Raw genomic sequence first — 15,995 nt, 5'->3', positions numbered from 1 at the left:
CCATACATTCTATGTAGTAGTAACTATTTGCTTTAATGATTTTTAATTTTTTAAGACACTTCTACATCTTCTTGTTCCTCTAAAAATTGGTATTATTTTCTAGGCTTAAGCACATATTTAATTAGGAGACTGCTGCAGCAAATAAAATAAGGCATACAAGCAAGTTTAGTAAATCTAAAGAATAGATGCTTTCTTGCTGCATATACAGACATTTGTGGTGGTACTTCCCAAAATGCTGCCACTGATTTAGATGATCTTTAGGATTTGCTCCACTGCTCTATGGTTCAAAATTCAGCTTTGTTGATTCAAAGTACTCCGAGGTTAAAGAACATTTCTTAAGGCTTAGTGCAACTGAAAGACTTTCTTGCCTTATAAAGCCATTCTCAATTGTATGCAATTGTATTTTTTTTTAGTTGTCAGCTCTTGAATTTGCTGTTTCAGGTTCATTGGCTTTTTTCCTTCCATAGTGTGATGTATTGCAAGAATTTGTGAAGGGACTACACTGAACTGAGGAGGAGAGATTTTGTGCAGGAGAGTCATAGCTAGATTAAATTCATTCAAATTACTGCCGATTTTAAGTGCCCTCTCCTTTGGCAAGCCAAAGAAAACCCATTTCCTTCTCATAACAGAGACAGACAGTCATGAATCATTTCCTTTATGAGCGAGCTAACTATATAAAAGACTTAAATCAACAATAGGCTAATTACTAGGTCTAGCAAGAATCAGCCAGTTTCCTCCTGTGCTATCTAAATGTAACTTTGTTGCTTTTATGGAAGCAAATCTGACATTTAAATTATGAATGGTAATGAAGTACCTTGAGCTATTCTTTGTGATAAAGTTGGGGGAGCTCTGTCTTTACAATGAAGTTCTCAGCTGACTGTAAGAGCAAAAGCTGCTGCCTTTTATTAAGAAATAATTTAGGAAATTGTTTCATGTCACCGTGCTTTTCCATGCGAAAGTACAGACTTGCACGTCGTGGTACACACAAGAATAAAAATCAGCCTTGAGTAGCAGGAAGGTGCTGCAGCTGGGCTGTGCTGAAGGCTCCTGCTCACACCCCAGCCCTTCGGGGTGCTCTCTGCTCTCCATGGAATGCCACAAGTCCATTTTGTGTGGGTGGTGATGGATGCTGCTGTTTGCTTACAGCTCGCCTGCCTGCTGGAATGGGGGCAAACCTTTGTGTTCCACGTGGTGTGCCGGGAGTTTGAGCTGGAGAGGCCCAAATCCGTCATCCTGTGCCAGCACGGCATTGACCGCCGCTTCTGTGACCCAAAGGTACCTTGTCATCCATCCCCGCTGCTCACTGCACATGCACAGGTTCTCTGGAACACTTCAGGAATCCACCCTTCATGTTACCAGAACACAATTAAAAGGCTCAGCCCAAATTAAGCTCCTAATAGATGTTTATATGGGTTGTGTTTTTTTTCCTTTTTTCTTTCTTTTCCCTTTTCCTTCAGACAAACTCCGTGCCTGGGCCATGCCCAACGTCAGATGACTTAAAGTACACGATGACACGCTTAGCCATGGATGGAGCAGATCTCTATGTGGTAGAACATGGCTGTGCCACCAATATCAAGGTAAAAATAGTTCTCTTAACAGCAATTCAAATACTTTGTCAATAGAGATATTTGTACTTTTTGATAGAATATTATCTACCCGCATTGATGGCTTGCTTGCACGCAGTGGATTAAGCAGAATTCCTAAAACTTTTAAGTGATAATAAGTCATCATGGGCTGGGCCAGGAGTAGATCAATTTGGCTTCTATTTAATAATTCCATTAATTATGTTGGCAGATGTAAGGGGGAGTATATGTCTCCCAAAATAAAAGTGGAAGCTGCAGGGTTGGTATAAAATAATTTAGTATGCTCTGGGTAATATAAATCTCAGTGTTTATACCTGAGACTTGATAAGAACTTGTGCTGTGAATTAATAATTCAGCAAATGGAAATGATTGATACGGTTCAGTGCTGGAAAACTCATGGTCCTCTTCTGTGAATTTAGATGTATCTTTGGTAGAGAAGGGAGAAGTGTTTGTGCCACTGCCTGACTGAATCCTCTGTTCAAAAAGGGCTGTGCAGAGAAGAGCTTATATTCTCTCCATTATCCTACTGCACAGGAAAAAAAGGAATAGTGTAGCAAAATATGAGTTTAGATACAGTTGAGTTATGGTAACAACAGCAAAGAAGAGAACTGCCGTGCTGGCGTAACTGAGTAGTAATTGTGCTGTTAGTTAATAAATGCAGTTTGAAATGGTAGACTTAAAATAAGTTTTGGGCACAGCTTCACATTATGAGCAAGAATCTAACTAAAGGACACTGGTAATTATTTTAAACATTTTTTTAATGACGTGATATCTCATCATTTGAATGGCTTGCTGCCCTGTGGCAGTAAAAAAATATGTTTGAGCCTCCAAATTGAGCCTCTGCTCTTTTGAATCCAATATTAAAAAGCGCCATCATAAATATTAACAGTGTCTGTAGGCATAAATATGAATGGCAGTATTTTCAAAGGCAGCTTAATAACCTGAACCACTCTAGAAAATTATATCCTGTATGTGTTTCATTCAAATTAAAAAAAAAAAAAAAGGTTTCCTTTATAATCTGTGACAGAGATGAGAAACAATAATTTAATATTAACCCTGTGGGTAGCTCTTCTGTGGCTGGGCTATCTTTCAGCTTTTCTTGGTTTAGATTTGGCAAATTTCATCTGAAATTTCAGGTCCTTCATGGTGACAGTTTAGAGAGGACTCAAGCTATGCAGGATATCTGATCCAATGTCTTCAGATTATATGAGATCTGAGGACTAAACAAGTTTGAAAGATCCAAATTTTTTGGGTTTTAAATAACAGTGAAGAAGTTAATGATTTAAGTTTTTTTAAGTTTCATGACAGTGTCTAGTGACAGTTCTTTTCTGTTTTGTTTACAAAAGAATGCTCCTAAGTAATTTTTTTTTTTTTTTGTTAGGTAAAAAGTGTCTGAGATTAATTTCTAAGGTTGCCTTCTTTTGTGTGTGTGCTGACTTGCAAATAGTACTGCTTTCCCCGAGAGAATTTTTACTGAGATCTTTTTGGGCTGTAGTGTTGGATGTGTTAAGTGGTTTAAGGCCACTCTTCCTTTGCTTCACTGACAAATAGTCAGAGTTGCTGTTTGAATCCTGTTTGCAGATGGGTGCCATACGCATTGCAAACTGCAACCTCCACAACCAGTCCGTGGGGGAAGGCGTCAGCGCTGCCATCCAGGACCTGCAGCTCAGGCAGTACGTGGAGCAGGTGAACAACTGCAGAACTGGCCTCCAGCCAATACTGAGGAGGGCATACTGGCTGGAAGCTGGCTCTGTCAACCTGGGCCTCATCACTGCTGACATTGCTTTAGCTGCAGATCATCCTTCTAAACATGAAGTGCAGAGGCATTTCTTGGAAACGCATGATAACCGGACCAAGAGGTGAGCCGTGTGGTCCAGGGAGGTGCATTTGAGAGGGATATTTGTTCACCTTGCTTTCACTGAGCTTCAACATGGTCATGTTTTTGTTTTGTTTTTTGCTCTTCTTTCTTCCTTTTGTAGGTTGTGGTTTTTGTGGCCTGATGATAATTTGAGAAATAAGAGAAGCAAGAACAAGTGTGGTTGCCTCGGTGGTTGTCGGTTTTTCGGTGGCACCTTAACAGGACTGGATTTCTTCAAACTTGAGGAACTGACACCTTCAAGCAGCTCTGCTTTCTCAAGCACAAGTGCAGAATCTGATATGTTTTATGGGCAGTCTTTACTGCAGCCAGGAGAATGGATAATCACTAAGGAGATTCCTAAAATTTTAGATGGTGAGAATGCACTGTACTGTATTTTTACTCTATTTTGCCCAAAAGTATAATTTCTTAACATTTTGCTATGTGTAGTGGTTTTGAATCTGATTAATGAAGTACAACTGCTTGTGCTTTTGTGGCCTGACCCCTTCTAATAGCAGGCAGAGCTTGAGAAAGCTTTCATATGCTGGATTTTTATACTAACATGCATCTCCTTGCTGAGTAAAAAGGAGATTTTTGACTTGTTCTACTTATATAGAAAGCAGCCAACTGAGACAATCTGATGTTTTGCTGAGATGATTTTATTAATTTTTGTCAGGACAACATGCTAGTATGTGCATGCATTTCAAAACTAGGGCTTTTATTGAATAATGATTTTTATTTCAGTAGGCAGGGAAGAGTCCACTGCAGTTGTGTTATGAGATATAAAGTTTTTCTTTTCCTTCCCTGATCCTAGGTAAAGCAAATGGTGTCAAAAGAAAAGATTGGGACTGCAGATCTGTGGGGATAGAAGTGGAAAGGAAAGCGCAACACCTGAGCCTCCAAGTGCCACTGCGCTCCCACAGCTCCTCCTCCTCTTCAGAGGAAACCAGCAGCTCCAGTGCTGCCCTGCCCTTGCTTGCAGGGGAGAAGGACAGCCCCTCATCCACTGCTGAGGATCACCTGGGACAGAAGGAGTTCCTGCCCAGTGCAAAAAGGGAAGATGCTCATGGAAGGTTAGTAGTCTTGTCTGGGTAGGCATATAATTCAACTCTTGAATGCTCTAAGATGTCAGAAAAGCCTTTGATTTAGCAGTTTTTCAAGGGTTAATGGTGCTGTTGAATTGTGTTTCCTATTTGAAAGCCAATTTGGACCCCTAATAGGGGATGAGTACCTGAGCAAGGTAGAAAATCCAGCATGTAAAGATACCAGCACTTGCTGGTTTGGTTCTCTATCCTCTGTATGCAGTCAAGTGGCAGAGCTCAGTATGTATCCAGCATTATGAAAATAATGGCTATGATAATAGAGAGCCACAGAATCACTGATGCATTTGACAGCTACTACAGTGCAGGAAGAGAAGCATTATGTCTTGGTTTGGAAAGACAGGTGCTGGCTAAAGGAGACAGGAGCCTTCCCTGAAATGGAGAATGCAAACCCTCCCCACCCCTCCGAATTGCTATGAATTTTAAATTAAGGGGCTCTCAGGCAAAAAATATGGGAGCAGGAAATAACAGTTCTTTAATAGGGAAGGGAAAAAATAGAAGGATAAAATAAAACAATGCAATACACTAGAACAACAATGACAGAGTCAGAACTCAACCTGACACCCTGTGGGTCAGGGTGTTGGTAGCAGTCCAGTTGGAAAAATGGGCTGCAGTCCTCCTGGAGTGTCAGGGAGCAGGGGAGTCCTGTAGGAAGGGGGTGATTTCTTCCTCTGCAGATCCATGGAAGTAGAAGCAGCTGCTGTTCCTCTGGGGAGTCCAGTGGAGAAAAAGCTGTGTTGGTGTGTCAGAATCTTCCAGCTTATATCTGGGTAGGAATGTTTGGCTCCTCCCTCTGGGCAGAGCATCTCACAATGGGATGTTATAGTTCTTATCGGTCATGTGGTGACATTCAATAGCCTCTTATCAGCAGATGTTCCCTGCTGAGGGACCTTGATTATGATCACTCAGGAAGAGAGATAAGGAGAATTGCCCACTCGACGCCAGACAACTGCCATACAGATGGCAATAGAATATATCTTGCCTTGCAATCTGGAGCACATTAGTACTGAAATAAGCAAGTGTTGTGTTTATTTCTGTTCCCAGTGTCACGGTGGAGGGGGCAGAGGGCCGGCCTGCATCCCCTGGCCCCCAGGAGAGGCCCGTGGGCCAGTCCCCCATGAGGTCCCCCCTGAAGAGACAGGCGTCCGTGTGCTCCACGCGGCTGGGCAGCACCAAGAGCCTGACGGCGGCGTTCTACGGGGACAAGCAGCCCGTGCCCGTGGGAGTGCAGTTCAGCAGCGACGTGTCCCGCAGCGACGAGAACGTCCTGGACTCCCCAAAGCAGAGGAGGAGCTTTGGCTCCTTCCCCTACACGCCCTCAGCAGATTCCAACTCCTTCCACCAGTACCGCTCCATGGATTCCAGCATGTCCATGGCGGATAGCGAGGCTTATTTTTCGGCTGCAGAAGAGTTTGAGCCAATAAGCAGTGATGAAGGTCCAGGGACCTATCCAGGGAGGAAGAAGAGAAAAAAGCAAGCTCAGAAAGCTGAATACAGTAGGGGGTCTATTTATCACAGCGTGGAAGGACCCTTAACAAGCACAATCCACAGAGAAATCAGTCAAGATATGAAAACGTTGCCAATTAAGACTCATCCTTCCCAGGCTTCATTTGTTTCAGCTCTGGGAGGAGATGACGAGCACGCTGACAACATGTACGTCCTGGACTCTGAGAAGATTGTGGAACGGGAGCAAATCACTTCCCAGCAGCCTGTAATGGCATGTTACCAAAATTACCTGACACAATTCCAGGTAATCAACTGGTCAGTAAAGCATCCAACTAACAAAAGAACTTCCAAATCCTCATTGCATCGCCCTTTAGACCTTGACACACCAACGAGTGAAGAAAGCTCCTCGTCCTTTGAGCAACTCTCTGTCCCAACTTTTAAGGTATGGAAGATGGAGGAGTAGAGAAAGGAGTAAGAATTCAAAATAACTTAGTACCAGTTGTGTGAAAAAGCTACAAGAAACTTGACATTTCTTTAGTTAAACCTTAAATTTCTGACTTCAGATCATGGGGCTGAGTGGCTGGAGGGTTGTGGGCAAAAAAAGGAGTTAGAATTCTGTGGTTCTGAATTATCATTGTTGCACTTGAAATGCTGTCTGTTGAATGATATGCAGCTGGAAGATATTTATGTGAGTTTTGTTTAAAATACATTATACGGAACTGCAATAGCAGTACATTTAATACTGATAAAGTATAATTCAGGCTCAGTGCTTTAGTTCAAAATTAAATTGCAACTCAGATTTAGGAAATTATTATTTTTTTTCATGTGACCTGAGCATACATGCTTAAGGAAGGAACTGAACTGAAATATATGAAAAATAATGGAAATGACTTCATATAAAACAGGTGTTTGAGCTCTGGAATTGAATTCATTAATCATTTTGCAGAAAAGGTTTGTGTTGATGCAACCCTTATGTAGATTAGTATTTGAAGGAGTTTTATAAAAACAGTAAATCAATATTTATGTAAAAGCAGTGTAATCTGATTTTTCAAGAAATTTAAAAAGCAAACCTAGGAGTTCCTGTATCCTATATTGGAGAATCTGTTTCTAAGTATTCTTTTAACAAAAACAGCTTTAAGGGGAATTTTTAAAGATCCCTTGGTTGGGGCTTTTATCATATATGGAAGGAATGTAATAAACTTCTTTGCACTTTTATCTTAGATTGTTAAACAGGGTCTCACAGCTAATTCATTACTGGACAGAGGCATGCAGCTTACAGGATCAACATCTAAGTAAGTTGAACACATAATGCGTGCTACATTATTAGCATAGATTTCAAGAGTAGGATTTTCATGATCCTTTTCTGAAATATTTTGGCTCCCACTAGCGCTTTCAAAATTTGATTTACAAAGGTAGTTTTCAGTACCAGATCTATTTCAGAACAGGTCATTCTATTATGAAATATTTGGGTTTGGTCAAACAGAAAGTGTGCAGTGCAAGCATTAAATTATTTCACCTGTACATTTTCAAAATTATGAATGGTGATTTCATTTAGATGAATTTGGAGGTGCTAATGGCAAAGTGTCCATTTCATTGCCAGAAGCTTAACTTGAATTTAGGGGGGGCCTTACCCTGGGATTGTATTTTTGTACTTTATAAGGTCTACAGAAGGAACCTGCTGTTATGTGGGTTTCATTAAGAATTAAAATGATACCAGAACACTTGTGTATTTGTTTTTGCAAAGGCTGATCACTGATGTGTGTTTGCCTTGTCTAGCACACCTTACACTCCCTTGGACAAGAAGTCTGCAGAGAACACAGATGACGAAACAATAACAGAGGAATGGACTTTGGATCACCCGGTCTTCCAGACACGGACAACGGCAATCGTGGAAGTAAAAGGAACTGTAGATGTAGTTCTGACTCCTCTTGTAGCAGAGGCACTGGATAGGTAATTGTATTTTGATGGTACTAAAAATTGTTTAAAATCACAGCTGTTCTGTTCAGCAAAGGCTTAGGTAAAAGGATGGAATAGAGTGGCTGATGGAACAGCAGGGCCTGGTGCCCACCGGATGTAATTCTGCATTTCCTATGAGGTGGCTGGAAGAATGGGAAGTGCCCTCTGTGTGTGTCAGTGCTTGTTTTTCCTCTGTAGTGTTAATTACACGTGGCTGATGGTGTGCCATGTGAAACTGGGAGTTTCACTGGTCTCTTGTGGCTCTTTTCCCCTCGCAGGTACATCGAGGCCATGGTGCACTGTGCCAGCTCCCGGCACCCGGCAGCAATTGTGGATGACCTGCACTGCAAAGTCCTGAGGGATGCTGTGCAGAACAGCAAGACCAGCTTCTCAGAAAATGTGAGGGCAAAACAAGGAAATCTACATGGATTTGAGAGAATGCTCTTTTCTGTATCTTACACAGAAAATGTTTTAACTGAATTTAGTGTTTTGTGATATAATAGCTAAATTAATAGCTATATTAATTTGGAATGCATACTTTGGAATGCATTTTCGTAATCAACTCTTACATATTGTCTTTCACTGTCCAGAAATCTTTTAGAGGATTGAAGTTTTTCTGTTTTGGGTGCGCTAGAGTAGTTTATATCAGATGAAATCACACATTCTGTTCTTTGAAATTACTATAGCTGGTATTTTTAAGTATTACATTCATCTCAGTGAGATGTTACTTATTATTTTATAGTAGTTAGGGAGAGCTGTGAAAGTGCCTGTGGGCTTTTTTTTGCAGTTCATCTGAGACCTTAAAAAATTAATTCAACTTAAATAGAATTGTATGGTAGTTCTACAGAAGTAGGTGTTCTTTCTGTCAAAGGTAATGACCATATTTATTTTTTATGATTTCTTAGACTTAACAGTGTAGTGGACACTAATAATTTGCTTCATAGTAAGTTGCTTTATATAACTTAGATGTGTAGAATTCAAACATCCAGCTGAAATCTGGTTGTTCAAGTTAACTGCAGAATGGCACTGCTGCCCTTATGGTTTTAGACCTGCTGTACCTCTAAATGCTGCAGCCCTTATTCTGGAAATCATGGTCAATTGCTTAAAATAAAGTCAGAATCTCTTTCTGCTTCAATGCTAATAAAATATCCAATTATTCCTGAGCTCAGCAGCTTTTGAGTTTGTGCTAATAAATTATTTTTCTCCCCTCTCCAAGTCGTCTTCGAAGCAAGACATCAGAGGAACAAAAATAGACACCACCACAACAGGAACAACAAACCAGGGACCAGCACAGACCAATCTCTCACTTAAGCAGGATAATGTGACAATTAAAGGTCTTCAGGCCAATGTTACAGTTCCAAAGGTAACAAATTTTTTTTTAAGCTTATCAGTGGAAAACTGCCTCCCAAAATGACCCTTATTTTGGATCTCTGTTTGTTCCCCAAAAGCTGAAGTGAAGCTGTGCATTTGTGCTAGAGAACTGAAGTTTCGAATTCTGGATCTGCTTAATTTTATGATGGTAGACATGCAGTAGTTAAATATCAACCACCGTAGGGGGGACTGGCTGCCATGTCTTTAAATTAAGTTCTGGGTGTCACAGTTTTATTTTCCTTTTTACTGAAAGTATAAGACAAGGTCTATCATAAATTAGTGATTAATGCAACATGCTTTTCTAAATGTCTTTACTCTTTGATGGAATTCTGGGTGCAGGTGAACCTGTGTTTGCTACAAGCATCTGTGGATGAATCCCCAGGAGTTTCTTCCAGCAAAACTGTGACTCATGTTTCCCTAGTAGCTTTGTGTTTTGATAGAATTGCCACTCAAGTTCGTATGAACAGGTAAGAGCAGTGCATGTCACTATTTGTCATAAACATATCACTTCAGGCATGTTTCATTTGATTGTTTTTGTTTATCTTGAGGTTTGCTGAATTGCTTTTTCCTCCCTGATATTGTCAAGGGGTATAGTTGAGGAGGCTTCGAACAATGCAGAAGCTGGGAGGAATTCTGTCACATTTGATCGTTACATCCAAACCAGCAAAATGCAGCCCCAGTCCTCTGGCTCGCTGAGATCCAACTCTGGAGCAGAAAAAGGAAAAGAAATTGCTGCTAAATTGAACATCCATCGTGTTCATGGACAGCTTAGAGGTCTTGATACAACAGGTATTGAACAATATTAAAATGTGGAAATGTCAGTTTTAATAGAAGCAAGTAGTTACAGTTGGTCTTGATCTTGTAGTTTGGTTGCAGGTTTTTTATCAACATGGGTAAAAAGCTACTTGCACCCAGAGCTTTTGCAGATACTTGAAAAAGAAGTTTGGCATGAATTATTATTCCACTAACTGCTAGATTTAAATTTAGACAAACTAAAAGCTGTCAAGACAAACTTGGAAGCAGTTTGTATGGCAGATGTGTTGCCCTGTAAATATTGACTTGCCCTGCTGGAATTTGAGGCCTGAGCTTCCTTCCTCCCAGCTAATCTCTTCTCAGCTACCATTTCTTGTCACCTTTTGCAGGGAATGAATGACACTTATTTGCTTTCTTACTACATTCTAACACTTTCTATAATGTGCCTGTTGTGCCAGAAATTTCAGCATGACAACCTGTAGATTTTTAACTGTAACAACTCTAAAACTGGAAATGACATCTACCCAATTGACTTCCTTGTTGTTTGTGTTAAGGAAATGCCTTCAAGAAACTATGAGTTAAATTTTGCTGTAACTCCTGATCCTGGAAAAACTAACCAGGAAAAGATGACCAAAAGTAGAGGCAGTTTTTGTTAAACTGCTTCAATTTTGATGGAGTCTACGCCAGTTTTGACTCTGTTCCATAAGGAACAGGACTCTTTAGACATGAGGAAGTACTCTGTAAAGCCAGGATGATTAAAAAATATGCAATAAATAAATAAACAACAGAAAATCCCACTGCTGTGCAAAGATGAGTGAGCAAATGAAATCGGAGGAAAACAAAACCAGAGAACACTGCAATAGTTACCTCCCTTTTTACTTAGTTATGGATAGAATCTTAGCAGTAGTGCCGTGTGTCAGGTATGCTACAGACATTCAAGAGGGCCAGTTTTGGAGTTCTTACCAAGAAATGTCATCATCTCCTGTTTAAAAGGTTAGAGAAGAGCTTTTCTAAGGATCTTAGCATCTCATGTTTACTTCAAAAGTGGGTGCAGTTACAAATTGGAGGCAGGGAGTAAGGAGTAGAAGGGATATAATGTGACTCAGTGCAGTTATTTTCCTGAGGTATTTGACATTTCTGTATAAAATTATTTAAAATGTTGCTCAGTCCTTATTTTGGTTTTTTTTTTCAAATTTAAAAATTTTCCTCTCCATATTAACAGACCAGGAGCAAGGCTTTTTTACCATCTTTTTGTGCTTTTTTCTTGCTCGTGTTTCAAGTCTAAACGTTTTCTTTCTTTTCTTTCCCCCATCTTTTTTGAGGAATACTAAAGGGATAACTACCACAAAACATTCTAAACTTCAGAGAGCTTTTTGGAAGATAACAAGTTTTTTCCATTTTGGAGCAAAGTAGTAAATATTTATTTATTTATTTATTTTCACAGATATTGGAACTTGTGCAATAACAGCCATTCCTTTTGGGAAATCCAAAGTTCTTTTTACTTTGGAAGAGTTGGATGAGTTCACTTTTGTGGATGAAACAGATCAACAAGCTGTTCCAGATGTAGCTCGAATTGGTCCTAGTCAAGAGAAGTGGGGCTGGATAATGTTTGAGTGTGGAATTGAAAATTTAACTATAAAAGGTAAAGCTTTTAAAGGCTGTATATTGTTTTGTTTTATGAGATTACTGACAATTCTCTTGTTAGGTTTTCTGACTTAGCAATTATTTGATTAGAAATTGTTGAATGTGGGTGGTGCTGAGTAGTACATGTCTGTGGTAAATAAATTTCATAGGTTATACAGTAAAGACATTTTTAGTTGTAAGTACCACTAATAATAGTTTATGAAATAATATCATATAAACTGGTTTCATCAGTTTCTGAACTTAAGGTTGAAATTGATGCTTTCGCTCATCACTCAAATCCTACCCACCCACAGAAAGTGCATTATAGAGCCAGAGTTTTGCTCTGGGAGGGGAAAGCTAGTTAGAAAAAATAAAGAAAACCCCACAGTATACGTGTGTTTTCTATCATCGGAGTTATTTTTTTCAGAGAATAATATTGAAAAAGTTTTTATCTGAGTACTCTTCATCTGCTTGTGGTAGAAGCTCAAAAGGATCAGAAGCTCAAAATTGTAGTGATAAGTTGTTGAATAAAATGGCAATGCATCTTGTTTAACCAAAATAATTTTGTGTATTTTCCTGCTTCAGCGCAGATTTTCTCTGTGGGCCATAAATTACAGCTGTTTATGTGCTGCCAGCCTTTACAGTCTGGGTATTTTTACAGGGGGAAGACAGTCTGGGGCAGTGCTGTATAACACATTTGGAGTCATGGGCAAATCAAGAGACACAGAGAGAGGTGGATTGCTTGCATCAAACAACTCTTCAGATTCCCCCACTGGCAGTGGCTACAACACTGATGTGTCTGAAGATAACCTCCCTTGTGACAGAATCAGTCCCTCTTCAGATATTAATGGAAATTCCGTTTCAGACGAGCAGGTTTGTTCAAACTGGGTAGAAATCATTAGTCACTCATCCTGTTTGCTTAGACACTAAACTTCCAGCTTTCTGCAGAGTCCCTTGGGAGGACTGGTGAATAGCATTAATTTATTTTGCTTTGCCTAAATGCCTGTGGGGGAAAAAAAAATTATGAGCATGTATGGTATGTTAGCACCTTTCAGTGTAATAATTTTGGAAGACAATTTCCCTTCTAACTTCATGATTTCTTGTTTTTGAAGGATGAAGGTGTTGAATCAGATGATCTGAAAAAAGATATCCCCTTGATGCCTCCTCCCCCTGACTCCTGCAGCATGAAGTTAACAATCAAAGAAATTTGGTTTAGTTTTGCAGCTCCCACCAATGTGCGCTCCCCAGCCCATATATATTCAAGGTATAATTTTACCTGATGTAAAAGAGGGAAAAGGGCAGTTCTGCTTTGTTAAATTGCATTTGTATTTGGTAGGTTATAAATGGAGTTTGAAGCTTCTTTGGAAATGATAATTTTGAGTTTGTGTATATTGCAGTAAGACTTGCTTCAGTTTTTTACTGTTGTATTTTCTGTGGAAGTGCTGCTAGAAAATTCTTAGTTAGACGTGACTAAAAGAAGAAAAAAGGGAGTAAAAAAGCCAAATGAAACAAAAAGCCCTCACTAACAACTTCTGGTGAGATGGAAGTACATGAGGGAGAAAGGCAGGGGAAGGTGTTTGTTTTGAGTAGGTGAGATGCCGGTGAAGAGAACGGCTCAGTGCTTTCTGTATTCAACCTGATACGGTGCATGATCTGACTGCCATTGCACTATAATGTTCAAGATGTCTGTTTCTAAGATAGTTTTCCACATCATGTATGTAGAATAAGCCAAATATTTCAGTCTGTCAGTATAAAGCCATAAGTTTGAAAATACTCTGCTGCTACTCTTGCCTCAGCCCTTTAGCAAAAGTCCTTCATGACATGTAACACTTAAACTGGGATTCAGCCAGTGATGAGAATTTCCAAGTATATTATTTCAGTAGGGAATACAAATGGGAAAAGGAAGGAATAGCAGTAGCACAAGTGGGAAGAATCATGAGTGTGTGAGTGAGTGAAACAGAAATTGCCTCGGGTACTTTTTGCCTGGGCAGTAAGTCTGTGTTTATTACTCTGCATCAATGTCCCACCTAATTGACTGTCCTTCATAACAGCATCAGAAAATCCTGCTAATTGCTGCTGCAGCCTTTGAATACCTTTTTCTCTTTATTTGTCTCCACAGGCAGCTGAACCTCCTGAGCACTGCAACACCTGCAGTTGGTGCTTGGCTTGTTCCCATTGATCAAGTGAAGTCGTCATTAAATAAGCTGGAAACTGAAGGAACCCTGCGAATCTGTGCTGTTATGGGGTGCATTATGACAGAAGCTCTAGAGGTAAATGACTTTATAAAATCCATGAGCATGTCAGAACAGGACAGTGAGATAGGTAATGTATAGCTCTTGCAATTCTGGATGCTTTCACTGTCAAACTTAGGGCATCTCTTGTGAGCCTTTGGAATTGGTCACAAGAGTTCACAAAAAGCTGATATTTTTGTACACAGTCTGAATTTCAGAGCCAAGTCTCATGCTTCTAACAGGAGTGCATCTCCAGGTAAAATAAGAACAAGAAGTATGGCTGTCATGCCTGGTATATTTTATGAAGTATTTTTGTTTGCTGTTGGTTGGATTGGCACCATCTAGTGGGAAGATTTGGACGTGATACCCACGCTGAGATCCTGTCTTGCATAGTGAGATGGATGACCTAAGTGTGATGCTGGTTTTCTGCTCTGCTCAAAAATTATCCTTTGCAGCAGTCTCTTATTCCTACCCTCCTTCCTGTTTCTTCTTCCTACTCTCTTTCTAGCATTAAACCAAATTTTAAAAAGTGCCTGTTTTGTCTTTAACGGAATAAACTGTTTCTTCAAAAATTGCAGCTAGCTTTGCATATATATCTATTAGTCCAGATGCAAATTTATAAGGCCTGCAATTTGAATCCATTGAAATGTAAGATTTTAAATTTTCTTTTGTTGCTTCATATAAAGAAATATGCATCCAGAATTAGTTTTCACATGCAGTATTTAAAATAAGATGGGTACCCATGAGGCACACCCTTGTTGCAGAAGTTCAAAATGAGGTTAGAAGTTTGTCTCATAGATGAAATCTTGTCACTGATGTTGAAAATGTTTTTATTTTAATCTAGAATAAAAGTGTGCACTTCCCTCTGAGAAGCAAGTACAACAGGCTTACCAAAGTGGCTCGTTTCTTGCAAGAAAATCCCTCCTGTTTACTCTGTAATATACTGCACCATTACCTTCATCAAGCAAATTACTCCATTATTGAGGATGCCACGATGGTGAGTTACCCTGGAAAACTGGAAATATCTCAGTCCTTTAGTTTCAAATATGCCAATTCTAATATCTTAAATTTGGCAACAGTTTGAGAAAGGTTAAGAAACAAGAAAATATAAGCAAGACTCATATGTATCTTTAACGTGATAAGTAGATATTGTTTCTCTTATTTCATTTTCTTTGATATCTGCTATTTTTGTTATGACCTGTATATATGCATAATGTTTATCAATTTATTTTATTGAGATCATAAACCAAAAGGGCGTGCCTTTAAAACTGTATATGGCTTTTTTATCAGGTTTCATTCCCTCCCTATCATATTTCAAGTGCCTTTTTATAAAATTTCATTTCTCATGGTTTTAAAATTGAATGAGCCTCAATTATTGAGGCCAGTGCATGAACTGGTTAGTTCATTCCAGATTCTCTCCTTGGAACTAGCTTTCATGTCTTATAGAAACACTGGGGTAATGCAGACCGTTTAAGGAAGGAACTAGAATTGTACAAACTTTAGGGTTTAAGAATCTAATGTTTTCCTTCATGGCTTTAGAATGTTAATATCTAGATTGTAGTGGGAAATAGTTATTTGAACAAACATCAGGCAGAAGGGAGGAGTGTTTATTCCTGATTTTGTGTCATTTTCATAATCCTATTCCACAGCTGTCAGATTTAAACACTTTGGTTTTCAGCATATTTAGCTGAGAGCCAGTGATCAGGAATAGCACAGTTTGTGGCACAAATAGCACAGTTTGATTTGTGGTCAAAATGCCAAGCTTTTGTTTTCTTTAGGACAATTCAGTGATGTAATCAAAACAATCCCTATATTTGGCCTCAAATTTATGTTCCTAAAACACTGCTTAGGAACAATTGAAAAAACAATCTTTTAAATTTCAGTTCTGTTTGTACAGAGTTGCTATGAATCTTAGCCCATAGCTCAGAGCCTGATTTTACTCAAGTGCTTTTAGCTTCGTATTTAACAAACCTGCTTTCTGTTGTTTATTTTTGGCCTCTTGGGCTAGATCCTCAGGTCATGTAGATAGATGTATTTACTGTGTTCAATGAAGCTGTAATTTTTATCTCTCAGTTCC

At 39.3% G+C, this 15,995-nt stretch overlaps 1 protein-coding gene across 1 annotated transcript in view; it reads left to right on the top strand.

The window, feature by feature from the left end:
- Positions 1-15,995, top strand: part of BLTP1 (bridge-like lipid transfer protein family member 1) — a gene marked incomplete at its 5' end in the record, with an annotated part of 79,710 nt that overhangs the window by 26,573 nt on the left and 37,142 nt on the right. Inside the window, 17 exons of the mRNA XM_084204997.1 lie at positions 1,147-1,275; positions 1,458-1,577; positions 3,165-3,442; positions 3,563-3,813; positions 4,253-4,511; positions 5,583-6,426; positions 7,206-7,276; positions 7,761-7,934; positions 8,219-8,339; positions 9,157-9,303; positions 9,651-9,778; positions 9,898-10,100; positions 11,509-11,706; positions 12,349-12,560; positions 12,800-12,951; positions 13,807-13,957; positions 14,763-14,915. Coding sequence (XP_084061123.1) covers positions 1,147-1,275; positions 1,458-1,577; positions 3,165-3,442; positions 3,563-3,813; positions 4,253-4,511; positions 5,583-6,426; positions 7,206-7,276; positions 7,761-7,934; positions 8,219-8,339; positions 9,157-9,303; positions 9,651-9,778; positions 9,898-10,100; positions 11,509-11,706; positions 12,349-12,560; positions 12,800-12,951; positions 13,807-13,957; positions 14,763-14,915 — 3,591 coding nt within the window. The remainder of the gene's footprint in view (positions 1-1,146; positions 1,276-1,457; positions 1,578-3,164; positions 3,443-3,562; positions 3,814-4,252; positions 4,512-5,582; positions 6,427-7,205; positions 7,277-7,760; positions 7,935-8,218; positions 8,340-9,156; positions 9,304-9,650; positions 9,779-9,897; positions 10,101-11,508; positions 11,707-12,348; positions 12,561-12,799; positions 12,952-13,806; positions 13,958-14,762; positions 14,916-15,995) is intronic.

The sequence above is a fragment of the Fringilla coelebs genome (genome assembly GCF_963513975.1).
Source record: "Fringilla coelebs genome assembly, chromosome: 4".
In the NCBI taxonomy this organism is placed as follows: Eukaryota; Metazoa; Chordata; class Aves; order Passeriformes; family Fringillidae; genus Fringilla; species Fringilla coelebs.
The sequence above is the reverse complement of the archived record's forward strand: the minus strand, read 5'-3'. Positions and strand labels throughout refer to the sequence as shown.